The sequence below is a fragment of the Peromyscus eremicus genome, chromosome 9, assembly GCF_949786415.1.
Source record: "Peromyscus eremicus chromosome 9, PerEre_H2_v1, whole genome shotgun sequence".
Taxonomy (NCBI): Eukaryota; Metazoa; Chordata; class Mammalia; order Rodentia; family Cricetidae; genus Peromyscus; species Peromyscus eremicus.
This window is the reverse complement of record NC_081425.1, coordinates 74064219-74091483: the sequence shown is the minus strand read 5'-3', so window position 1 is coordinate 74091483 and position 27265 is coordinate 74064219. Positions and strand designations below refer to the sequence as shown.

The 27265-nt window shown below is 48.2% G+C and overlaps 1 protein-coding gene across 5 annotated transcripts in view; it reads left to right on the top strand.

The window, feature by feature from the left end:
• The window catches only part of Samd4a (sterile alpha motif domain containing 4A), a 218425-nt gene extending 211848 nt beyond the window's left edge, over positions 1-6577 (top strand). For 3 of the 5 annotated variants that reach the window (XM_059273752.1, XM_059273749.1, XM_059273754.1), the window contains 2 exons: positions 1073-1156; positions 1394-1467. In XM_059273752.1, the coding sequence (XP_059129735.1) occupies positions 1073-1156; positions 1394-1452 (143 nt within the window). In that variant the 3' untranslated portion in view covers positions 1453-1467. Of the gene's footprint in view, positions 1-1072; positions 1157-1393; positions 1468-6367 lie in introns of those variants that run through there. The other 2 variants (XM_059273753.1, XM_059273750.1) reach the window with 1 other exon arrangement.
• The last annotated feature ends 20688 nt before the right edge of the window (positions 6578-27265 follow it).

Sequence of the window (27265 nt, the reverse complement as noted above, 5' to 3'; positions counted from 1 at the left end):
TTAAAGGCATTCCAAGTTTCCACAGGAGGAGGGAGGAAGGGAGGCTGACACAGGAAGGCCCCTGGAGCTGCCTTCCATGGAGGAAAGGGGACCGTAGTGCCTGAAAGATGGAGAACACCCCAATGGTGGAGGGTCATGGATTGTCTCCTTGCCATGGAGTAGGGCTCTCAGTTCCTCCAATCAGTGTGAAGAGTGGCGAACAGTCACGGCAGTCACCATGGCAGGCAGGAAGACGTGGCTCTTCTCCTAGCCCTATGCTTCCTACCTAGTCTGGATGGACTACCAGTCTTCTTGAGCCCCGTTGGGGACCGAGTTTGTTGGGCAATAAAGGAGCCAGCACAGCAGAAGCATCAACATAGTCCTTCACTGAGAAGGGGAATGTGCTGGGCTGGGGGTATGGTACCTGCTCCTCACCGTGAACCGTGAAGCAGAATTTCATAGGCTGGGTTTCAGACTCGGTGACTGTTGCTAAGCCCTGCTCCAATGACGCCAGCCCAGAACTAGGAGGGGCAGATCTGTGAAACGTCCAATGTTAATGATACAAAGAAAGAAAAGAAGGAAAAGTGTTAGGGGAAGGTACTTTCAAGAAGCCAGTAGATCCTGAACTATGGAGGCAGGGAAAGAGGGAGCCTGGAGAACATTTGTGGGCTAACACTGAGGCAGAAAAAACAGCAGTGAGGAGAGAGGCCTAGGGTAGAAGAGCACTTGGGATAGACCAGAGGAAGAGGGAATCTTGTGAGGACAGGGATGCAAGGAGGCCTTGCAGGCCATTGCTGGGGTTGGCTCTTGTTTTTGTGGGAAAGCCGTCACATGGTCCAAGCAAGAGTGATGGCCTGTGACTGTGACTGGCTGTTTTTTGGTCATCAGTTTGCTTCCAGCTACCTAGGTCTACCATGGGCTCTGAATCTAACAGACCTCAGAGGTGGTCACTCTTCACGCTGGCCCTGAAGGTCCCCTTGAGTCCTCCTTGGGGAGGACACTAGACACTTATCCTGGAACCAGGTGGCATCATGGGTACTTTCTCCCTGTCCCAGGACTCCCCAGTAATCAATGTACCCCTTCCTTCCTGCAGAATTCCAGCTTCCTGTGACTGAACCTGACATCAACAACAGGCTGGAGTCCCTGTGCCTCAGTATGACGGAGCATGCCCTGGGAGGTCAGTGTGTCCTCCACACACACCTGGGGCAGCTTGTGGGGGGCGGGGGATGGCAAGAAAATGAGATCTCATGGGATAGGAAGAGAGCAGCCTTGTGGTGCTGTGGAGTCCCTTCCCTGCAGTCTTTATGCTCTGTTCTTTTTGTGGGAGATGAGTCAGGGAAGGCCAGAAAGACCCACACCACTCCCCCATCCCTGGAAGCTCTTCCCCTAAGTACACACTGGAACCCCACAGCAGTGGTCCCAGCCAAATGCAGGAGCTGGAGGCGTCAGACACGCAGAAGACATGGCTTCTAATGGGAACATCTCCCACAGCGTTGGATATGTTCCCTCTCGGCACTGGATCCACCAGTCTGGGCCAAGCATATCCCAACATGCTCTAAAAATAGAATTTTTGAAACAAAGATCCCTGCTTGCTTTTATACCTCCCTGTTGCAAATGGCTTGCGTGACGGTGGAGCCCCAAGCTAGCTGAGGTGCCCTTTGCCACATGGCAGGCATGGGTTGGATACACTCACACGTCTTAACCAGAGCCAGGAACATGCTCCCCACGTCAGATGGCCCCTACTCTCATCAGTCTGGCCTGCCACCCCATTACGCCTGTCCTGGGGGCTTCAGTGCCCTCCTGGGCCCAAGCTCAGGGCATTTGTGGAGAATTGGTAGGAGCAAAAGAGATAAGCTCCGTCTACCCTTCCAGCTACCCCTTCCTGTCCTCCTCTTCCTCCTGATAACCTCTGCCTCACAGAGAAGTTATCATGAGCCTCCTCCTCAACAGCCCTCTTCTCCCTGGATGTACCTCTCTGCCCGGGTGATGGGCCACCTGAGATCTGGGCCATTGCCACACCTAGGGCCCAGTTGAGCATCCTCTGGCATCAGCTACTGCTCCTGAAAATTCTGTCCCCAGGTCCCTCCACCCCTGGCTTTTAGATGTTTCATCTCTGTAGGCCAAGGATTGTGTGAAAATATAATCTTATCCTGAAAACAAAACAGGAATCAAACGGTTTGTACGGAACAGAGTGAAGGACTGAAACTCCCCCCGCAGACTCATGTCAGGAGGGAGCTCGAGGGCCCTGGGGCTATCATGACATTGCAGGGCTTCTGACCAAACAGAAAAGATTCGGGGAGCCCAGTTTGCAAACCGCTGCTCCGTCTCTCTGGTCACACTGATCCTGGATGTCTCACAGCACCTCTAGGAGTGGGCAGCAGCTCCTCTTCTCTCCTGTGGGGGCAGCCCCTTAATAAATAGTGGGAGACCACCCAAATAAGGATCAACAAACTGGGGTAGCCATTCAGTGGAATAAATCGCAGCCTTACCAGGGAAGAAGTGCCCGTAAACACGGCATGGACCAATGTGAAAGCATCGCTGGTCGGAAAGCTACAGCCCAGGGTGCTGCTGCTCCCCGGTCTCCTGGCTGCCTTGGGAGCTGGTGCAGCATTCCACACCAGAGAGTCAGCGAGGAACCCTGACCTTCCCCCACAGGGCCTGATGGACCTCCGATAACCGGCATTTTGGAAGCTCTTATCAAACGGTTAAGTGCTGCTATTATCCTTAGCCGTGAAAATGCCAAATACTCTTTATTGGGGGGAAGTTTTCATTGAACAGACTTTTTTTTTTTTTTTTTTTTTTTTTTTTTTTTTTTTTTTTGATAAGCCGGTTCTTCTATTTTCACAGAATACCTCTTGGAACTGATGGGTTTTCACTAATGTTTTCATCTTGTTAATCTCCTAAGCCTTCTTATTGCTGTGCTTTTTGGTTTTTGTTTTTCTCTCTCAATAATCCCCTCTTGTAGGTAGCCTCCTCCTAAGCATTTTCAAGTAGAGGGTGGCTTGGCCCAGTACAGGAGCACCATGGCCTCCAGCTCTGGACGAGGCTCTTTGGGCCAGGCCTTTCCAGGTGCCAGGGAAGATAACCTTGCTGGAGACATCATGCCGACAAATTAAATCATTTTATAGGAAGACAAATGGCAAGACGAAAGCACAGTTAACATCCTCTGGGACTGGGCAAACATCCCAGTGTGCAAAGCGTTTGCCATAAAAGCATTAAGACCTGAGTTCAAATTCCCGGAATCCACACAAAAAGCTACAGGTAGTAGCTTTAAAATGTGCCTGTAATTCCTGCACTAGGGAAGTGCAGACAGGCGGATCCCTGGCGTCTTCAAAGTAGACAGTCTATCCAAAAAACGTGAGCTCTGGGTTCAGGAGAGACTCTTTCAAAAAATAAGATGGAGAATAATGAAGATCCCTGATGTTGACCTCTGACCTTCCACACGCAGAGACACTTGCACTTATACATGTGTGCACATGCATACAGAGATGAGACATATAAAAAGGAAGGAAGGAAAAGAGAAAAGAAGTTTCTGTGCTGTGACTCAGGGATGCAGGAGGAGGGCATCAAGTCGTCTGTATCCCAGATGACCATCCACTGTGCCAACTTTCAGGTGCCTCTGATACCTCTGCGCTTCTCTGTTTCCTTGGCAACTGCAGCCCTCCTGGTGCTTTTCTCTAAGCCCTTTTTTCTTGGCCTGCCTTCCGCATCTCTTCTCTCCCTGAGGCCCCTGCAACAAAACCCGAAAGGACAGCCAGGTGGGCGGTTAGGAGTCTTTCCTCAGGCTCTCTGTTTTGCCTACAGTGTGTGACCTGAGGTGTTCAGGAAAGATGAGCCTCCTCCAAGCCTCTCATAGAAGGGCTCCAGGAGCTACGGGACATTCCACAGTCAGAGTCTGAGGCCCATACTGAGAGAAGAGCACACAGCTCCTTCGGGGGGGGGGGGGGTTCTTAAGTTCACACTCTCCCTCTTCCTTCTCTTCTCAACTCACCCTTCCCTAAGCCTTACTAGCTCCACTGTCACAGATGCAGAGATCCCATGCAAATTACTTTCTCAAGAGATGCGCTAGGATGGCATCTCTTGCAGTGATAACTATAAAACCGATGGTGTTTGCTTGGGTGTGGCGTGCCCCCCCCCAAGTTGTCAGTGTGCGGTTTTCACAACTGAAAATAGTAAGTCTGACTTTCCTTGGAAGCTGTATCATGTTGTTGAAATGCAATGTTAATGTGCCTTGGAGTTGAGCTAGTTGAGATTTTCACACTCCCGGCTCCTCACTTTCACAACTATGAAGATTTAGCATTAGTGTGTGGGCCAGAGAGCCAAGCAAGAGTGTGCTATACTTCTGGAGATGTCTATAGACATCACACAACACAGTGATCTCCGCACACACTCCTGTTCTCCTAAGACTGTTGAGCCCTATACACAGGCTCAGGTTGACACCACAGAAGGTCAGTTATTGATCAGAAGTTCATGCCTATGGGTTAGCTGATGCTCCAACACCCCAAACTGGCAAGGACCACTGTCCCTTCTTAAAAATCTCTCCCTAAATTGGCATAACTTACATGCATATGCTTGTCCATTCTTGCCTGTACACGTGCACACGCGCACACACACACACACAAGTACAAATAAAATTGGAGAAATCTAAATAAGATCAATGGATTATATCAAAGTCATTGTCTTCACTATAATGTCCCATTACACCTTTATAGATTGTCACCACTATGGGACCTGACGGAGTACCCATATGATCTTGCTAGACCATTTCTTACAAATGCATGTGAACCTATAATTATCTCAATAAAATTTTCAATTAAAGAAATCTCCAAGTTCCAGCTGGCAAAATTGCCAATATGACACTACCAGCAAGGAGGTCAGGAAACCCCTGCAGGGGACTCACTGCCTTTCATGTCTGTTAGGTCCCTAACTTTCCCTGGAATGCTCAGGCACTTCTATCTTGCCTCTGAGTCTTGCATAGTAACTAGAGATGTTCCCCCCACTGGGCCTAGCTGGCTGTAATGGGGACTGGACTAGCCACACTGGCTGGCCTCTAGAGCTCGCCAAAGCCAAGGAAGTATTCTACAGCTAGCCCGCTGTTGCCCTCATCCAGCAGTCACTGGACACCATCTTTTCTACTCTGTGATGACCAATCCATGCTTCTCCCTGCCTGCTGTATGTAGCCCCATCGGCTCCAACATGCACCAGCACGGGTATTTCTTCGCTGCTTCTCTGCTTCTCTGCCACCACGGTCGCCCTTCATCAGACCACTTGCCAGAGAAGCCAATCTAAAGTGAGACTGCATTGTTCTGCTGTTTTTCGCTCCCCCTGTACCCATCCAAGGTCCTTCTCTTGGTGTACAAGACGATTGGGTCTGCTGCCGGGGACTGTGCTAGAGCCCTGGTGAAAACGGGCAGGAGAGCAGAGCCAGGAAGCTCTGCTGTCCAGTGCATGCAGGCTCTCTAGTCTCTGAAGCGCATGTCCCTCCCACAGACACACACCTTGCAGTATGACCGATTCTCTAACGTGTCAAGGAGGCTTGGGGAATTGCCCTCCCGCTGTCACAAGCTCCCAACTCTGTATGCACACGGCATCTGCCTTTGCTTTTCCAGCCTTTGCTCCTGTTCTTGCTGCTGAGAATTTGGATCAGCTATGTCCATCCATCCCCCTGATTGCCCAGCTGTGGGCAGGAACAGGTCTCTTTGTCTGTGGCCTTTCATCAAGGACTTTCCGTAAGAGGGAAAAAATTCCAAAGGACTGGGTGTGAGCTCCACAGTTGTATTTGCGTTTCTGTTAAAGCCCTTCCTGTCTTTCCAGGCCTGCTCCGACCACTTGGCCCCCAAGGCCTCAGCCTACACCTAGAGTCCGCCACCAACCCCTCCATTTGATAACCCATCATTCCGCCTCTCTTGTTCCCTACCCTCTACCCATCATCCTTTCCTGCTTAACATACGCCTACCAGCACCTTCAGAAGTCATTTTCTCTTTATGAAACCGCCCTTGACTTCCAAGGCTGACCTACACATTCCTCCCTCCGCGTTCTGTCTTTCTGGAAACACACTGGTTAGAGCGATCATCACTCTGAGCATCACTGTTGATTTACATGCCAGTAATGTAAATTCTAAACTGTGAATTCTTGGGAGGTAAGGACAGTTGCATCTTGGCTCCCGGGCTCAATATGGTTCCTGTTGTTAAAAAAAGAAAGAAAAAGCTACTCTCCAGATGTTGGATGGGTGGTTATGTCAGTAGGTGAGTGAGTGGGTGGGTGGATGGGTGAGTGAATAAAGACATCATCTCAGAGCCCAGGATGCTCAAGGGGGCTGGCATTGCTGGTGGTGGGCTAACCCAGCACCGGTTTTGCTGACGTAGTCCTTTGTGGCTCCTTTTCACAGATGGGGTTGACCGGACCTCCACAATCTAGAAACTGAAGATAAGAGTGACCGCGCTGGCCGTGAAATCGACTGCTGCGGGCCCGGTGTCAGCCATCTTCAGGGTTGCATAGAATCTTCCAAGACACTTTGCAGCCTTTTCCCCCTGGTCCCTCGCCCATTTTGATTTTGTGAGAGCGTAGGTCATCCTTGTAAACATATCAGTAGACCTGGGGTTGGTTATGTTGTCATTTGTTTCTGTCATGGGATGGGACAGTGTGCAGGGTGGGGAGGGGACGCTAGGGAAATGTGGGGCCGGGAGGGGGTGGAGGGATGCTAGTGGCTTCCTGGATGGAAATGGGGTGGGGAAGAGTACGGCTAGGTGAGAGATACAAGAGACACACAGGAGGGAGGTAGCAGCCCTGCCCTAGGGAACCTTCTCAGAAGCCTGGCTTCATAGTCAGGCTGCGCGCAGAAGACGGAGGATACAAGCAACCAGAGCAAGATGGCGGCTGGCCTGTTTGTGTCTCCCCCTGACTGGATTTCCCTGAGGCCCTGCGTGACACAGCCACGAGAGAGGGCCGTACAGCAACAAGGGCAAGAGGACGAAATTCCCTCCAGCAAACTTTCAGATAAACTTTGATTTGTGTATTGTTTACATAAGAATTTTAAAGGGTACATAATGTGTAGCGTTTGGGTAGAACTCTTCATACTATGGTTTTTTGTAAAAGACTGATTATTGTTATGGATTCATTTTGTTTCATCTATTTTTATAATAGTAGCAGGGTTGTCTTTTAAAATGGCTGCCAAGCTCTGCTTCTCGGGAAGGTGGATGCAATCAAGGAGTTGCCATCCTCCCACCACAAGGTGGGAGGAGTGTGTGGATGGATTTGGAGGGCGAGGATGTGGCCATGACGCAGCTCTAGGCAAGGACACAAAGATGGTGGCACCATGTGATCAGTTACGGATTTGCTCATAGGTCACCCAGAGATGATGAACTTTGCAACCTCTTTCTGGGCTGGATTTGCATCCCACCTGAGGCCTGTCTTGCTTCCCACCCTCCCCACAGGCTCCATCCTACCACCCCACCCCACCCCAGTCTCACTCCACAGACACGCAAGTGGGTACAAGTCCTTCTAGAGGTCTCCCACGCAGAGCATTTGCAACGGAGACTTCGCAGTAGCCTAAGCCTGGGAACTGTATCCCTTTCGCTCCATCTCTGCTGAAGAAGAATGGTCCAGCAATAGTGACAGAGAGACAGACCAGTGCAGAGAGGCAGAGGTTCCATCATCCGAGGCGGGCAATGAACGCCGAAGCAGGAAAGGTTAAATTGGTGAGAGACTAGTGCCTATCCATGCACGTGAGTCAGAGATTTGCTGTATTGTGGGATGGTTTATCCAGCCTTACATAGGAAAGGGAAAACACACATGTACCCAGTACACAATGAGAGATCAGCTGTGGCACCATGGGTAATAGCTATTTCTTAAGGGCAACAAAGACAGTATTTCAGAATTTGATGCAATGGAGGATATTATAAGGAATCGAAAAGGAATTGTGCACTGCACTGGGAAATTAGTTGTGTAAATGTGATGGTGTGAATGCTTACTTAGCCAGAGGCGTGATCTAGGAGATAATATATGACTTGTTTACTAAATGGGCAAGTCTGATGCCTCTCTAAAAAAAAAAAAGAAAGAAAGAAAGAAAAAAGAAAGAAAGGAAGAAAACGTGATGTCTAAGTCAAAATTAAAGGGATCCGACCATGAAATGGTGGTACCTTGCCTATGGTTATTTTTTCAAGTTAATGAAGAGTATCCAGACTTTAAAGGCCTTAATAAAAATCCACACAACTTTGTTTGCCTGTCAAGATTATAAAGGTAAACCCAGCCCAACCTTGGATGCTTGCAACAGAGATCTTGAAGTCCTTTGACAGTCCAAAAGGCCAAGAGCACTGTAAGCAGATAGACAGAGCTTTTAGTGAGCACAGGAGGCTTGGATGCACTATTCTGTGCAGCCTATCACAACACCGGTAACAAAAGATTCAGGCCAACTCCTCGGGTGACCAGGTCTTGAAGATGCAAATTCATGTGCAGAAGGAGGCAGCATGTTTCGTTTATATATATTTATATATATAAATGTTTTTAACCAAGTGCCATTAACACTCATCCCTCACGTCCCTTTTCCAAACAAGTTCAGTGTTGGGGAAGGAGCAGGGATGGAGGATCACATGTAAGTCAGAATAGGCCAAAATGTCGAAGGCCAAAGGTAAGGCCAGAGGGTCTGAGGATGTGTTTGGAGGATGCTGAGGAGGAACAGAGAGGAACAACAGGATTCCTCATCTTGTAGGAAGGAAAGGGCGTCGGATCTGCCACGTATCCATAAGGACAAGGTTACTTAGAAACGAGATTGTGAACAATCACATGAGCGCGAATCTTCGAAAAAGAAGACCATAGAGTATTTGCAAATCTGAATTTCTATTTATTCCTTCATTGAATATAGAAACAATGGCTATCTGATTATTAGAGATATTATTTTGGATATGTTACTTATTAACTCGCTATGGCTGGTAACCATGATAAAGTCTGTTATTAGTAACAACATAATTCTTTTTTTAAAAAAAAGAAAACAAAAGAAAGCTTATTTTTCATTGATTGTATAGATTTATCTACTTAGTTGTGGTTTGCTATGTTAATGTTTTCTTTTCTTTTTTAAGTTTTCTGATGATTTTAAGAGCCTCTCCCCACCTTGTTTGGAGTCCTGTGTTGACTGCAGGTATACAGCTCAATTTAAAACTCCTAAAGCAAAGGAATCTTATTTATAAAAAGAGTCGAACAGTTGCATGCCTGAGGCTGAGGTTAGACCTTTAGGGATAAGCTGCAGTGCCTTTTTTATATTTACCCACTGACACCCTCTCCCCCGCCCCCACCCCCACCACCATGCAGCTGTTTTATATAAACAGTAAAAGTTTGAAACTTTCAGAGTAAAATCTATTTCACTGCATAGGTTCCCACCCACCCACCTCCCTCTGATTTCAGCAGCATGTCTCTGCACTGTCCAAGGCACAGTGCTGGTCTCCAGCATCATGGGTGATGTTTTATTGGTGCTTTTTACTCATAGTGTTTTCTTACCAGAAAACAGTAGGAAGAAACACACGAACTGTGTACAAGACACGAAACATTGCTGCTGCTGATGGTGTTTGGTTTGGTTTGGTTTGGTTTTCTCCTTCCCCGCCACGTGCTTTTGAGTTTCACTTTTGAAAACACAAATCCAGCAAGCAGAGTGGATGCTGCTGGGTCTGCCTGCCAAGGGCTGCTGTTTGCACCAAGCCCTCAGATCCTGGGTTGAACTGAGCGAAGATTCAAGGTCTTTTTCTGCATCCCGGGATGGGGGCTGCAGCTGAGCCCCACCCCCTCCCATTCTTCCAAGGCGACACTGAGGGAAACTAGATTTCCTCTTGAGGTGTCGCTGCCTGCCTTTTACAGAATGGGAGTCTTCTCCGGGTCTTTTGTTCTTCTGTGCCTCTCGTAGCTAGTGCTCATGTAAGGTTTGTAGATCTGTGCACCCCAGAGCCTGGGCTGAGGGCTGAGCTAGGGAGGAGAGGAAAGTGGGTTGCCTTTCCACTAGAGCCTGAGTCGGGGGAAGCACCCTGCCCAGGGTGCTCAAGTGTGCCTATTACAAACAGAACCTGCAGAAGGATTGTACACGGAGCTGTGATAACACTAATGTTGGTTTGTTTTTCTGTTTGTTTTTTCTTTATTACAACTCATCAGAGATGTTTGCAAAATGACTTTTTTTTTTAATTCCTTTATCTTGACTTAAAGGTGAATGTGTATCCCTCTGGGAGGAGCAAGGAGAAAGCAGGAATGTTAGTAATGGCCAACAGAAGACTTCCTCCCTTATGAATATATACCCTCACGTATTTAGGCCTAACGTAAGCTGACCTTCAAAAGGCTTCCTTCGTTGCATGCCCTGTACAGGCATCTGTATTGTACATGCATGCCTTTTCGTCCTGTTCTCCTGTATAAAGTTAGTGAACAAAGAAATATTTTTGCCTAGTTCATGTTGCCAAGCAATGCATATTTTTTAAATTTGTCATATATGGAAAGAGCATGTTTGTTACATGTAAAAGCTTTACTGATATACAGATATACTAATGTTTGAAGATGCTGTTCTTTGCAAGTGTACAGTTTTCAAATGTTGTTACCAGGGACAACACCCTTGTGGTCTAAACTTGCTACAATGTATTTATTATTCATTTCCTCCTACAGAATTAAGAATCATGGCTATATTTCATATGGTTATATTGAGAGTGAAGGGAAATGATTAATACAAGGTTTTGTAACACTGGTGTGTGTGTGTGTGTGTGTGTGTGTGTGTCTTTTTAATCCCCCTCTTTTTGTAAACACGATCAATTATTAAAAAACAAAACAAAAAAAAACCAAGCTGGGTGCATGCCTTTAATCTCAGCACTCAGGAGGCAGAAGCAGATGGATTTCTGTGAGTTTGAGGCCAGCCTGGTCTACAGAGCGAGATCCAGGATAAGTACCAAAACTATATACATATATATAAATATATAAAACCCACCTCAAGTCTTAGGAATCAGCCCTCAATGAAGAACCAGATAAACTCACTGGTTAACTGTTCTCAGCTGATTGCACCACATGATGTCCACCATTAGCCACATGCTCCTTTTGGAAATGGTCAGGGAAAGGGTTGGCAAATGTATGCAATTTGATCTCTGTGTGCCCAGAATAGCCAATAAATGCTTTGCCCAGAGTAAATGCAAACTACCTTTGCAGCTGTGGTTCATAGCTTTACTCCCGTTCTTGACTGCCTTAACACATTCCACACCTTTATCATAGCACAAAGAAAGAGCCTCCTTGGAGTCTTGGGACTTCACCTGCACGTGGTCCGAGTCCTGTTATAACACCTTCTAATGCCAGTAGGATGACATCTGATATAAATAAGTTCTCAGCGTTCTGTGGTTAAGTGTGTGACGAGGAGACAGGCTTGGATTGAGGTCTGGCTTCAGCACTCTCTTAGCACTGTGACCTAAGGCAAGGCTCTTAACCTCTCTATGCCTTGTGTTGGTGTTTTTGTTTGGGCCTATGATGATTCAACCTTTATGTCTTTATCTCTTTATGCCAAAGAGAAGTGAAAACAAAATATGAGATGGAGGTTAGTCCCACCTGTGACCTCATAACCCCAAAGTTCTCTGAGGTAGCCTCAGTTGGCACTAGGTCAGTGGTGTCTTAGGGTTTCTGTTGCTGTGACAAGACAGCATGACCGTGGCAACTCTAATAAAGGAAAACATTTAAATGGGGCTGGCTTACAGTTTCGGAGGTTTAGTCCATTATCTTCATGGCAGGAAGCATGGCAGCACGCAGGCAGACATGGTGCTGGAGAAGGAGCTGAGAGTTCTACATCTGGATTGGCAGGAAGCAGGAAGAGAGACACTGGGCCTGGCTAGAGCATCTGGAACCTCAAGGCCCACCCCCAGTGACACACTTCCTCCTAAAAGGACCAAGCAGACACCATAACAGGCTATCAGTCTTCTCTCAGAGATTAGGCCTTAATTTCAGTTTCCTGAGACTTGAGCAAGCAGTTTCTGGGAGGGCCATAAACAAAAGACATAGTCCTTGCAGTAGCTCCCTTTCGGCTTGTACTCTGACTGCTCAAGGTTCAGCCAGTTGTTTACCGTCTGGGACCCTCCACCAACTCAGAGCTACGTGCATAGGTCAATGTAAATGTGCAAGGCCAGCCAGCCTTCATGGCAGCTCAAGGACAGAGCCTGGGCCACTGAGTCAGCCCCCGCAGTTAGTACATGCTAGGCCAGCTCAAGGACAAAGCCTGGGATGTTTCCAGGCCTGCCCAAAAATGATAACTGTAACCCCCAACCAGTAAATTCAAAGGTTACATACCCTCACCCAATCATACAATGCCAAGGCTTGTAACACCCTGTTTGCGGATGGTACCCCTCACCCTGAGCGCTCAGGGCCGTCCTCCTCCACCCACTGTGTCAGATGTTGGACGAGGACCAAGCTTGAGCTTGCTTGCTATCAATAAACCCCTGTGTGTTTTGCATCAGATATCGGCTCTGTGGTGGTCTTGCTCGGGGGGTCTCATGATATGGCCACAACACTCCAACAAAGCCACACCTCCAATAATGCCACTCCCTATGAGTCTATGGGGCCCATTTTCATTCAAACCACCACAAATGACTGACCACACAGTGACTCCCTTTCTCCAGGCTCAGCTGCTTAAGAGACATGAAAAATCTAAATCGGTGCTTGAAAACATAAAGAAATGCCCATACACTATGAGACCAACTGAAATCCCTCATGAAGTTGAATCCTTAAAACCCAAATGAGCTATAAGACAAAACACACAAGAGAATGTTGGCTGTCACTTTTAAATGTACAGAATGAAGAGAAAGGATTGGAGAACAGGGTGCTTAGCACCGCACCTAGAATGGGGTTGTGGTAGTTGGTCCTGACAAGCAAAGCTACAGCTCTCTACATCAGCCTCTGTGAGGAAACATTCAATCCTGGAGGAAGCTTCTGTAGAGAAGAAAGTTTCCAGGGCATCCCGCAGCCCTTGCACCAAAGAGATGCCATTCGACTTTCAAAGGGGAATTGGGCCAGGGAGATGGCTCAGTGTATAAAGGAACTTGCCGCCAAATCTGACAACCTGAGGTCGACCCAGGGAAACTATACGGTGGAAAGAGAGAACTGGTTCTGCAAAGTGTCACACACACACACACACACACACACACACACACACACACACACACACACTTTAAAAAGAAACTAGTGAGGAGTGATGGAGCACACCTTTAATCCCAGCATTCAGGAGGCAGAGGCAGATGGCTCTCTGGAGTTCAAGGCCAACCTGTCTTACATAGTGAGTTTGAGACTAACCAGGGTTAAATAGACCAAAAAAGGAGAACAACTGGCATGTTCAAGTCGTAGCTGTTGGGAGGAGGCCACAGGTAAGTTCAAGACTCTAGACCACAGGTGAGTTGTCAACTCCTAGCCCAGTGGACAGTGCTGGGGGAGTCCACTCTCTTGTCCTACTGTTCATCACCACATCTATCACCCACAAGAACAACACTGTTCCCCACAGACATTCTGGCACATTGGCATCCCACCACAGACCTGCAGAGTGTTTCACAGATGTTAAGGCTATCATCAACTTCAAAATCACCTGATAGACGTCTCTGGACATGCCTGTTCTGCCCTCTGTGGGCAGGACCATTCCCTAACTCGGATCTTGGATAGTGTAAGTAGAGGGAGCCGAGCAGCAACACACATACATTCTTGGCTCGCTGTTGTGATTATGGAAGCAGAAGTGATGTGACCAGCTCCCTGGAGCTGCCGCTCTGTAACCTCCATCGTGATGGACTGTAATCTCAAACTGAGTTAACCCTTTCTCCCTTGAGTTGCTTTTCCTGGGGTATTTTATCACAATGGGAAGGCTCACTTAGACATGAGACATGTGCAAGCAGCCCTGCTTTCTATTTCTGTCCTCTTATCTTGACACTAGAACTGCCCCCCCACCCCAGCTTCCATGAGTGTTTCATCTTCTGAACCCTTAGCAGTAGCTCTGGGATCCCCTACTCCACTCTGTGCTTCTGTGAACAAACACATGGTTACTGGCTTTTTCCACTTAACATAATCCAACTCTTTTGTGAGGTACAATAAATATTAAACCCACACTGGCCCCCTGCTGTATTTTATGAGATCAAGCAGACAAATTATTCTATCCAGTTCCGGTAAGGTCACCATATTCTGCTTTGCTAGACTCTGAGGACAACCAACAGGAGGAGATGGATGGTGGAGTTCTGGTACCAACAGAAGTCACTCTCAGGTCCCAGGGATACCTAGAACTTGGCCCAAGAATGATGACCAGTTGGGCCATTAGTCACTCTAAAGCGGAAGACAAAATAGGGGGGAAACAGGAAGTGGTTGTATGGGTGTGTCATTGCTGAAGCCAAAGTCTTTGGTAACAAGCCTGTCATTACAGCTCCGTTCCCAGGTCACCCTCCAAACTCTTCTTTCCACATTCCCATCTCTGGCTCCTGGCCCTGGTGGATTAAGAATGGAGGGTGATTTGTTTGTGTATTGTGTGTGTGCGTATGAGCATGCATGTGTGTGTTTGTGTGTCTATGAAGTGGGAAATGCAGGCTAGGAAAACGGGAGGCAGGCACAGACAGGGCTCTACATGAACAAATGATTGTTCAAGGTGTCCTCCAGGCTCCAGCCTGGCCAGCCTTGCCCATGTGGCTTCTGTCCACAGACACTGACTCCTCTATGTTTTCAACTCGGGAATTCAATGTCTAAGAATTTCCTCTGTGGAATATTTTAAACTCTTAAGTGGCTTCTACTTCAACTTTTTTTTTAAAAAAAAAAAAACAGCCAGGAAGTATTTTGGCTACTTTATAAAGGTTGAATTTTATACGTAAAAATAAAAATACTGTTTTGTGTTTCTGTTAGACTCAGAGAACATGTTTTTTTTTAATACTGCATTGCATTTGTTGTTTTTTTGTTTGTTTGTTAGTTTGGGTTTTGTGTTTGTTTGTTTTTGCTTTTCGTTTTTTGTTTTGTTTTGAAATTTTACTGTTTTAAGTCCAATGCAGGACAAACAAAATCAGAGACTTTGGGGAGTGACATGGTCTCTCACCAGGGCTGGTGGGACTTCAAACAAACAGCCTCACTCCTGGAGGACCGCAGCCAGACCAAGTGGAACTCTGTTTACTTTGATGTCCCTCAGGAGATATTTCCAGTGTGTGTGTGTGTGTGTGTGTGTGTGTGTGTGTGTGTGTGTATACAGCTGCACATGTACCATAAGACTCTGGCCGGGCTCAGTTAAGTGAGGTTGAATGAATCTACAAACCCTGACCTCAGATCTGTCCAGTCGAACCTTACCACGACATTTCTGTTGGGTTTACCCCCAATCTGATCAGTCCAAAGAGGTTTAACACTCATTTTTTTACATCTCCCGAACTTCTCCTAACATTGGCCCAAGTCCTTGACTTGCAAGACAGAGTGTGCACACACATGTGGATGAGAGAATAAAGACACATTTTACTGAAAATCTCCCTCTACCCATTGCTAAATGCACCACGCCAACCCCAGGGTGGGGCACAGAGAGCCAACACCCTTTTTTCCTCTCTCTACTCTGAGCCTGGGCCAGCCCGTCTCCTAAGCAACCTTGTGTGGCTCTGCTAAGATCCAGAATCCAGGCTCTCATTCACCTGCAGTTCAGTCCAGTTTCTCCAGGTCTGCTTCCAAGCAGTCCATGTCCCACCTCCTCTTCAAAACACAAAGATTTCAGGGCATAGTGTTAGGTCTGGGCTTTGAAGTCTTCCCCGTACATACAACATCCTGAGAATGAGACGCTAACCAGCTAGACACCTGGAAAGAGAGAACACCAGCACCAAGGTCCTCTAGGACTCATAGGAGAAGTTCAGAGTTACAGTGAGGTGGCCATATTACCCCATATGACAAAACCTGAGCTTGGAACACCTGCTGCCGCCGCCGCCGCCACCTCTGCCACCGCCACCCCTGCCCCGTTCCTTCATTCTCAGCTTGAATGGTATGAGCCTAGGAAGGTGTCCATTAGAGGGTGAGGAAAATGGGACTGCTACCCAGCTCCTCCCTAGTAGGACGTGATGGCCCTTATAGTCAGGATGGAGCCATGAACAGAGCTCTGCTCTGGTCTTCAGGGTCTCTAGAAAAGCCTCATTCACCACAGAGAGAAGTCTTCATTCCTTGTCACTTGGAAGAGAGTAGCACCCCAAATACTAAGAGCAGGGACCATGGTTAAGGGACGGGACTGAGTTAGACCCTCCAGCTATGACCATCTCACAGGAACACCTATTTGGATGGATATTTGGGCACAAGCTCTCTTAGAAGAGTGAAGGAAACCAGATGAAAATGTACCAAGTCTGGCTTTTGCATAAAATGAAGGAACACCACCTTGAAGAGGCAGGAAGGAAAGAGGTGTCCCAATCATTCCTCCTCAAACCACTGGCAATGGAACTTGGAGACTCCTCCCACCTGGGAAAGCAAGAAGAAGAAAATCCAGGCCTTGCCCTTGAAAGGTAGAGTCATAATCTGCCCAACCCTACAGACCCATGTTGTTAGCCAGGGAGCCCCAGGTCTGCCCCCACCACTACCCATCAATGTTGGGACAGAGGCAGACTCCACCTGCTCACCGACAGGTACAACAGAGAAATAAACATAGGACTCTGCCCTGGAACTCAGTGTCAGTGCGCTGTGAAACCCAGCACCATACAGAACCTGAACCAGGATTTGAAAAGCTAGGCAGAATTCCACAACACCTGAGCACAGGCCAGAGACTGTGACGAGGCACCTGGGCCACCCAGGCCCACGTCCAGAAGGGGTCCTTTTTAGGCACTCACTGAAAAAGCACACCAAACATGAGTTTGTAACGAATCTGGTCTCGAGTGAGACAGTGAGAACGCACCGGCCGTAGACTCAGGACAAACCTGTACTTAAGGTTCCATCCGGCGTCAAACAGCAGAAGTGACCACACAGGCTCTGGAGAAAACCAGCGTCCCGATTAAAGCTCCCGGGAAGAACGCCACAGGTGAGGCCAGACCGTGAAATCAGGAGTAAACAGAGCCCTCTGGTGTACAGAGAACATCGCACCCCAGCGAACATCAAGGGGGGGTCCTTTAACCCCAGCACTCTGGAGGCAGAGGCACGAGGAGCTCTGTGAGTCTGATGGCCAGCCTGGTCTAAATATTGAGTTCCAGGACAGCTGGGACTTCATACAGGTACCTTGTCCCCACCCCCACTCACCCACCCCCACCCAAGAAAAAAAAAAAGAAAAAAAAGTCCAGGGAGGCGCTAGAGATGGCTCAGACCCAAGTTCAGTTCCCAGCACTTACATCAGGTGTTTCCCAACCACTCCCAGCTCCAAGGGGTCCAACATCGATGGCCTTTGTGGGCACCTGCTCTCTCTCTCTCTCTCTCTCTCTCTCTCTCTCTCTCTCTCTCTGTCTCTCTCTCTGTCTCTCTCTCTGTCTCTCTCTCTCTCTCACACACACACACAATTAAAAATAAATATAAATATGCAGGGAAATGTGATCGTGGGTAAAATAAGATCCCAGAAACCAACCATAAAGCAATAATCCATGCAAACGCTTAAGGAGACCAAACGAACAGTTTCAAGAAAGCCCAGAGAAACAACTTGTGCCTCTGACCAGAGGAACCAGAGACTTGAAAATAACTGTAAAATAATTACATGGAAATCCCTGAGCAGGAAAGTTGAGAACCCGACAGAAGGCAACAATAACAGAATAAGTCAAATGAGAACCGACGAAGGAACAGACAGCCTTTCCGAGACCCACTGCTGGAAAAGAGAAAGAATAAAGCGGAGGTACCGCAGTGGTGGCCCCGTCATTAAGAGGACTCGCTGCTCTTGCAGAAGACCGGCGCTCTGGGGGATTGGGCACCGTCTTCTGGGCACTTACATGACTTTCATACACAACCCACATGCGGACACAGACACATAAATAAAAATTTAAAAATATTTTTGTAAAAAGAAGAAAGATGAATAAAATGCATGCTGCCTATGAGGAACTCACTTCACCCCTGGGGACTGCACACATTAAAGGGGAGGTGTGAGAGAAGACATTCCACACTAATGGAATACTAAAAATGGTGCAAGTAGCCCTACTGTATCAGATAAATTAGACATTAAGTCAAAAGCATGAGAAGACACAGGGAAGGCCATTAATTAGCAATAAATGAGTAGATTTGGCAAGAGGAAATAGCACTGTAAACGTATGTGTGCCTAATAACCTAATATTAGGCCTACGTGTTAACACCTCTGAATGAAGGAATAAGTAATATCCAGTGACCCAGCATCATACTTCCAGCATCATACAAGCCATACAGACAAAAACTCAACAAAAGAACAGCACAATTAAACTACAACCTAGACCAAATGGACCGCTCAGACATCCACAGACTAGCCCATCCAATAGCTATCAAATACATAATGGAACAAAAAACATGCTCTAGGACACATCATATGTTAACCCTCAAAACAAGCCTTGACAGATTTTAAAAACTTGAAATTATGCCACATCCTGAACAACCGATGTATCAAGAAGAAATTAAAAAGGGAATTTAAATGTTGCATGAAAACGGAAATACATCACAGAATGGGATCCGGCTTAAGAGCGAGGGTGACATTAGGTGATGAGGAGGTGTGGGACACGTGAGACACAAAAGAGGAAAGGAATGGGGGGCATGAGTAGGAAACATGGGGAGCCACAAAGCATGCTTTGTTAAAAATGTCATTATGGAATCTAATATATTACATACTGATTTTTTAAAAAAAAAATTATAGTAAAAAGAAGGGGATTTGTAACAACAGTGCCTACATCAGAAATAGTAGATTTCAAATGAGTAATCCATCACTCAACCCCAAGAAACTAGAAAAACAGGAATAAAACTCAAGAGACAAATCGGTGGACATTAGATTGACCTCCACTTTGCAGGTGGGAAAACCATCTCACAGCCACTAAGCAACTTGCTAAAGATCGTAGAAGAAGCCACAGGTCCCAGATCCAGGTATGTCCGTCCCAAATTCTGCAGGAAGCAACGATGGCAGGGCTGTCTGAGGCTCTGGGAACGTCACAGGAGCACTGGGTACAATGAGTCTCCCAGCCCCCACTTTTCAATTGTCATTGCAGCCAAAGACATCAGAACTCCGCAAGCTGCCTATCAAGGAGGCATTTGGTCAAAGGCAGCCCAAGGTGATGGAGGGAAGACATACAGCTGTGGCCTCCACCCAGCCACTCCTAGGGCTTGCTGAACAATGTTTCCATTGCTCTGTACCCAGGGATGTTGGTTTAATTGTTCTGGAGCATGGCTCAAGGGGGTCAGGCATCAGGTGACCCTAATAAGCAGCAAATGTGAGCGAGCCAGGCCCCCTTTAGGGCAGCAGTTCTCAACCTGTGGGTCGTGACCCCTTTGGAGATTGAAGGATCTTTTCACAGGGGTCGCCTATCAGATATTTACATTATGATTCATAACCGTAGCAAAATTACAGTTGTGAAGTAGCAATGGAAATAATTTTATGGCTGGAGGGGGAGGCTGGAGGGGAACTGTATTTAAAGGTCTCAGCGTTAGGAAGGTTGAGAACCGCTAGTCTGGGGGAAGCCGCTTCTCTTTACTGAAGTGGTCTGGGATGCAGTGTCTCTGTGGCCTCGGCAGATGCAGAGGAACCACTTGGGGTTCTGTTTGAGAATGAAGAACAAGCTCATGCCCCGCACTACTCCTAGGCACCCTGCCTCCAGCATCCTCCAGGACAGGCAGAATAAGCAGTGGGCTTCAGCACGTCCCCCGCTCAAGTTTCTCTTCCTGCTGACTTTCCAATGAAGCTTGCAGCTCCCACGGCAAGGACTCTGTTTTATAGTCTGTGACTTTAATGAGCTCGGTGAACCTGTTGCCTGGGACACGTAGCGCACGCTACCTGGGTGATGCCTTAACTGGAATGCCCCAGTCCAGGTCCATACATCTGATTGAAGGCAGGTTCTTCTCCATCAGTGAATAATCCTGAAACGCCAGTGGCTTAAAAACCATGAAAGGTTTGTCTCGCTCCTTGGGCAACCTGTCCTTCCCACACCAGCTGCGAGCCGCGCTGTCAGAACCGCCATCAGTGAGAGTATTGCCATTTGCTGTGGCAGGGGAAAGAAGGTTTTGCTTCCGCAGAAGTCAAATGTGTCTCTTCTGTTCACACTTCAACCTCCAAAATCTATGTGAGGCTATAGCAAGCACTAGGGGACTTGGGAAATACAGCCCCATCCTGGCCAGGAAGGGTTGCCAGGCAGCATTGATGCCTGCCTCTCAAGAGAGGTACAGAATGGCTGAAAGGGGATGAGGGCCCAGGGTTCCCGTCTCACCGAGGCCCATCCCTGATGGTGTGGACATTGTCCTATCACAGAACAAACTGATTCTCTGCAAGCCTGAATGCCCTCAGGGCCTGGAGGAGTGTGCGGTGACATCTCTGGACGAGGTGTGTCCTGGATAGCTGGGAACCTGACTCACCGGGACCATGGAGGGATACCACTATGACCGCCCCCACCCTCACCTCCGTAAGCTCTCACCAGCCCCTCCCTGGGCACCGATCTCCTTTATGGCGCCTCTCTAGCTGGCCTACAACCTGCACCTTACTGTGTTCAAAGACCCAGACAAGGGCCACGCACTGCCTGCAGGTGTGCCCTGAGAAGCTACTCCTGCTGTCAGGGCCCTTTGAGCCGCTCTGACTCAGTTTTCCCTTCAAAGGCCGGTTCATTGGAGAGTCTGCAGGAAGCCAGCAAGCCTGAGCCTTTGAGGACTCTCTGCAAAACCACACTGAAAGAAACGGGAGACCGCGCAGAAGTGCGGGCTGCTGCTTCTCACCATTCCCACCAGCTGTGTGGGGCATGACCCAGCCTCAGCATAGACACCACACACACACACACACACACACACACACACACACACACACGACATCCTACTACACTATACATACCACACCACAGCACATCACACCACACACACTACCTACACCATCACACCATATCCCACTACACCACACATACACAACGTCATACCTCACCATACTACAAACTCACACAACATACCCACCCCACCCCAAATACACATGCATCACAACATACCATGCACTCTCACAACATCATACCTACCGTAGGACATCACACACACACACCACCACCACCACCACCACCACCACCACCACCACCCCATACCGCATCATATGCACATATACCCAGCTCCTCCAGCTCCAGTTTGGGTAGGCTGTGCTCCTCCCACCCTGGTCCTGCTCCTGTGACTCATGGGCACCCAGGGGGAAAGAGATAGTACACTTGGCCTTAGATTCTTGGCAGGAGAGGCTCCACCCTGCCCAGATGCCACCCAGCCCCACCCCAACTCACAGACACTATCAAAATGGTTTGCTTTTCACATTTCTGTTAAACATTAATCCTGGGCCTGCCTCGCCCGCTTCTGAAGAGCCCTGGAAAGCAGATGCACGCTGTCTGTCTGTGTTGAAAGCTGGCTGCTTCCTCCTGTGGAATGGGGACTTCCCCTACCTGGGTACCTTGAAGGGGAGCTGTGAGTCTGCGCGGAACTGGCTTCAAATCCCTCGCGTCCAGTTTCCTTGCTCAGGCCCCAGCTCTGCTGCCTACTGCTGTGTATCTTTACATGAATGACTCAGCCTTTCTCTACGCCAGCTTCTTCATGCGCGAAACAGCAGTACTGCACAGTGGAGTGGGTGTTCAGAGTTCGTGTACACAGGGTGCCTGGAACAGCAAGGATCCTGGATGTGTTTCTGAATGCAAGTGACACACGTTAGTCACCATGGTTGCAAACACCAAGAGCTATCGAGTCCACACATCGATAGTCAGTGGCAAAAGACATGAGCTACAAACTCAGAACTTAGCGTCATTCCCAGCACCCTCCTCATCTGAGAAGCACCCACAGAGGCCAGGCAGCCTGTGGACAGACTATGTCTTCCCTCAGAACTCACAACTATTGCTGTAGTTCCTACTTGCAGGTTAGATCTGAAACCCAGGAGCCATGAGCTAACTCCCTTGATACTGTCACGCTGGAGCTGCTAACAGGAGTTCCGTAGCCCCCACCACCACCCTGTATCTGCTAGAAGAGGATACAACCTGCTAGGCTGTGAGTGCCAGGGCCGGTGGGGGCTGGAGGAACACCATCCTACAGAAAGAGCATTGGAGAGAGGTAAGCCTGAACATGGGATTCTCTCAGGGAGTCCTTCCTTATCCTGCCCGTGGAGAAATAGTTAGGTGGCATCAGGAATGTGTGGTGGGATGGAGAAACAGCATCAGCTGGAGACAGCAGTCCAGGATAAGAGGGTAATAACAACAGCATGCTGAGTGTGTGTGTGTGTGTGTGTGTGTGTGTGTGTGTGTGTGCACACTAGGATTTACCATATAAACAAGAGGTGATCCAGCCCCTCACCCTGATAAACACACATGCCTACTCCCCATCCATTCCCATGGTTGCTATAGTTCTTCTTGTAAAATTTCCCACTCCCACCTCCACACGGCTGAAGGAGGAACTCCAAGTCTCGTGCTTGCTAAGGAAACTCTCTCTACCACTGAGCTACAGCTCAGCCCCTCAGTTCTGCAGCTCTCTTTGTGACGGCAAGGTCCTCCAGGCCTTACAGGGACCAATTAAGTAGACTATGTAGTGGTGAATGTCACAGTTGGGCAGCACAGAAGTTCCAGAGAGAAGGGAAGTCAGGTAACCGGTGCCCTCTGGTGGACAGTGTGGCCTGGCTCCTCTCCAGTTCCTCCAGGAGGGGGCTGCAAAGGGCTCAGCTGGAAGCTGACCAAGTTTGCTGGACCCCATTCCTCCTGCTCTGCAGGGAACCACGATGAAAGAGATGTCCTTGCCTTTGAGACATTACGGTCTTCTCAGACCACAGTGCTGCCTAGTCTGGCTTGTGCTCCGGATAGTAACTTAAATATGACCAGCAAACCATCCTGGATACCTGACTCACCATGTCCTTTACGATGTCCACAACCTGCTGATCACTTCCTACTCGCTCCTTACAATCTCATCCCGACACTGACTTGGAGCTTTCCTGATTTTACAGCTAAGGCTCGGAGACCGTGTGATTCCCCATCACACCGTTTATAAATGCGGGTGATTTGACTTACATTTACTTTAAGTACATACATATGTCACAAATTCAAATTTTACCACAAAGGCTACACCAAAAACACATCTTCCCACCCTCACAACCCCAGCACCCGAGTCACCTCAGGGGCGACCTGTTGTTAGTTTCTTATCAATGTCTCTAAACATATTTTACACACACAGCAGTTTGGTTTTACTTTTTTTTCTTTTTTAAACACAAAAGGTAGATACTACACACTATTGGAAACCTTTCTTTTCTACTCATTAACACCACGGAAGGTCATGTGGCAGCCACGAATGCCTACAGCCACCTCATTCTTTTGGAGAGTCCATTGCATGGACTAACGTGTGAGCTTCGTCCACTACTAATATTGTGAGTTGTCTGCCATTACAAACACATGGCAGTGAATGCGTCCCCTTGCACACACACACTACCACATAGCAGAACTGCTGAGTTAAAGGATATGTAGTTGTGGCTTTGACAGTTGTTATTAAACATCTCTTTTATCATTGCACCAACTGACCCTCCCCGGGGACCAAGAGTGAAACCTGGAAACTCCCGACTCCAAAGCCAAGGACGTCTCCATCACAGTATATGCCCCTTACCAAGTCCTCCAACTCATGACTGGGACTTCATCAGCCAAATGCTAAGTGTCTCTGCAGCTGCCCACATCTGTGCCTCTTGGAAATCATCTCCAGAAGGCCAGGCGTGATGCAGGAGGGTGCCTTCATGACTCTAGGGCTACAGGGTGTGTCTGGTCGGTGAGCAGACACTCCTGGACAGGCTGGCCCTGGAGCAGGTATGCATCTCAACCTTCCCAGGCTTCTAAAGGAGGCAGAGAAGGAGCCTTTGACATCCAGGCCATCAGTGTCATGCCTCCTTTGGCCACCCGGGGCCCCTGCTGAGGGAAGAAGTCCCATTACAGGACACCGACGACGTTGCTAGTGACCTGATGAGCCGAACCACCCTCCTGGCTGCTTACAGCTTTAACAGCACACCTGAACTTTGGAACAGACCACAGGAGAAGACACTGGCTTCAGTTGCTCCTCCCTGCAGCCTCCTCCATACAGCTCACTCCTCACAGGAGACAGAACATAGTCCAGGAGCACTTCACTGACTGAATGTGAGGCCTCTTCTAGGGCCAGGGGGACGAGGAGCCAGGAGAGCCCATGAGTCTCTTCCCCCACCAGCCTTGGATTCTGGGAGTCAGAGAACCCCACTTACTCCCAGTCAGCATCTGCGGGAGATGGGGAATCGGGATCCTGGTGCCAAGGTGGAGCCTTGCAGCTATCCCAGTGAGCGCAGGACGGTGGAGAAAGCTGGAGGGCAGTACTGATGTGTCCACCGCTGGGCATCCAGCCAGACATGTCATCCCTTCTCCTTAGTTCAGGGGAAGACCTCCCTGGGGACATGTGCTTATCTTCATAACACAGGTGGGGAAACTACAAAATGCTTGAGACAATCACCTTAAAAGGACATAAACTTGGGCTAGAGAGATGGCTCAGAGGTTAAGAGCACTGACTGCTCTTCCAGAGGTCCTGAGTTCAATTCCCAGCAACCACATGGTGGCTCACAACCATCTGTAACGAGATCTAGTGCCCTCTTCTGGCCTGCAGTCATACATGCTGTATACATAATAAATAAATAAATAAATCTTTAAAAAAAAAAAAAAAAAGGACATAAACTTGAACAGGATTGTGGAAGTCTACACCTCTAACCCCAGCACTCAGGAGGCTGAAGCAGGAGGTTCAATCTCCCATGCTGTAAAACAAACAAAAGCCCACTTAAGTCTCCGTTGGCTGTCCCTACTGACATGGCTATGCATGGAGTAACGGTATATTTGAGATTCAGCTCACAATGCTATAGGTGTGGTATGAGTTGTGTTCCACAGTTTCCTGTCGACTTGACAGAAGCTAAAGTCATCTGAGGAGAGCCTCGATTAAGAAAATGCCTGCGTGAGACTGGGCTGTAGGCAAGCCTGTAGGACGTGTTCTTAACCAGTGATTGATGGGGGAGGGCCCAGCCCATGGTGGGTGGTGCCATCCCTACCCTGGTGATCCTGGGTTCTTTTAGAAGGCAGGCTGAGCAAGCCATAGGGAGCGAGTCAGTAAACAGCACCCTCCATGGCCTCTGCATCAGCTCCTGCTTCCAGGATCCTGCCCTGTTTGAGTTCCTGCCCTGACTTCCTTCCGTAATGAACAGTATGTGGAAGTGTAAGCCAAGTAAATCCTTTCCTCCCCGACTTGTTTTGGGGTCATGGTGTTTCATCATAGCAATAGGAACCCTAGCAAAGCCATGAGTGGAGGTATGATGAAAGAAATCTGCTGCATCTTGAGCTATTAAAGCTGGTCTGTACACAGGGGTCCATCACACCACTCTGTTGACTGTCGTGCATGCCTCTGAGTTTTTGAAATAAAAAAGGAGCAGAAGAGAGAGAAAGAAGCCTGCAGAGAAGCTTGACTTCGCAAGGGCCTCCCCAAGTGCATAGAATGAAGATCAAAGTAAGGGTCCAGGAACCTGCTTTTGTCAGCCTCTGATGGGCAGGGACCTCAGCTGCAGGATCCTGGGCTGACAGAGCTGAGTCTGGAACAGAAGTCCCCCTCCTGGAGCAGCCCCCAGGAAAGGAACTACCTTTCTTGTCAGTGCTATAGTCTGGCTGGGCCAGGCAGTGTGGGGAATGTGATTTACATCAGAGGAGGTCAGTTCGTTCATTCTGGTCCCACATCATTGTTAGGATCATAATAAAAAGAGTGATAGGCTCGACACACTAAGCCAGCTCAATCTTTATTAAAATCTTTTTTTTTTCACACCGTGTTCCCAATTTGTTTCTTTGTTCCTGGTATCTGGAGTCATGCTATTTCTGATATTTGTCTCCGAGATTGAACAAGTTTGATGGGTGGGCCACGGTGAAGCAAGGGTGCTATTCATTTCCTAAGAAATCGATTCCATCCAGCAAGGACTCCCCGCCCCCCAGGACTGCAGAGGCTCTGCCTCAGGGGCTCTTCAGTTTGGATGGTTTGGGTGGAGGCTTCTCCAGGTATCTGGAAGATGCTGTGGTTGATATAGAACTCCGAGAAAGCCCACAAACACCTCTAGTACTAGAACTAGCCTGGTACAACAGGACCTAAACAGAGATCTGTCACCTCTGGCCTGGCCAAAGCTCCCAACCCTTCAAACCAAACATGTGCCTTCTCATCTCGTTCATCTACGGGGGTGGTCTGGGAATGGCCATGTTTATATTTTAAAGTTGTTTCTGGCTTTTATTTGTTTTTATGTCTGTTTCATTAAGATTGAATCTCACATATAGCCTAAGCTGATCTGAAACTGGTAATCCTCCTGCCTCAGCCTCCTTAGTGCTGGAATTACAGGCGTGCAGTCACACACACACACACACACTTTCTTTGAAGCTGAACGCGATGTGTATGTCTGAAATCCCGGGAGGTAGAGTCAGGAAGATCAAGAGTTCATGGTCTAGAAGACGCTGTTTCCTTGGTGTTTTCCATCCCCTCTGGCTCTTACAGCCTTTCCCTGAGCCCTGAGGAGGTATGGTTTGATTAAGACATCACATCAAGGACTGAGTGTTCCAAAGTTTCTTGCTCTCTGCACATTGTTCAACTGTGGGTCTCTGTATTGGTTCCCATCTACTGCTGGAGGAAGTTTCTTTAATGATACAGAATGAGACATCGGTCTATGGGAATAGCAGAATATCATTAGGAGTCATTTAATTGCTGTGTTCCCTTAGCAGAACAGTAGTAGTTGGTGTTCTCCTAGGTCCATGGTGTATCAGGCTCCTGGCCACCTGAGCACTGTCAGGCATGGGTTCCATCTCACGGAGTGGGCCTTAAATCTAATCAGATAGTGTTTGGTTACTCCCACATGTCCGCGCCACTATTACACAAATGTGTCATGCAGGCAGGTCACCACTGTAAATTAGAGTTTGTAGCTGTTTGGTGTTTACTTTTCTCCTCTGGTAGCATGCAAAGCACCATCTAGTACCATGAACACTAGTCAGTATGGGTGAAGGCTCTAGTTAGGGACCCGCTCAATTTCTCTGTGTTCAATGAGATATGTAAGAGTTGTATTCAGCAACAGGGCTTTATTATCTATTTGTGGGGAGAAACCAATAGCCTTGGCAATAGCCTGAGCTGTTTTGGGGGCTTCCATGGCACCTCTTTGGTCAACATCTCAAATAGATGTCATCCATTCCCG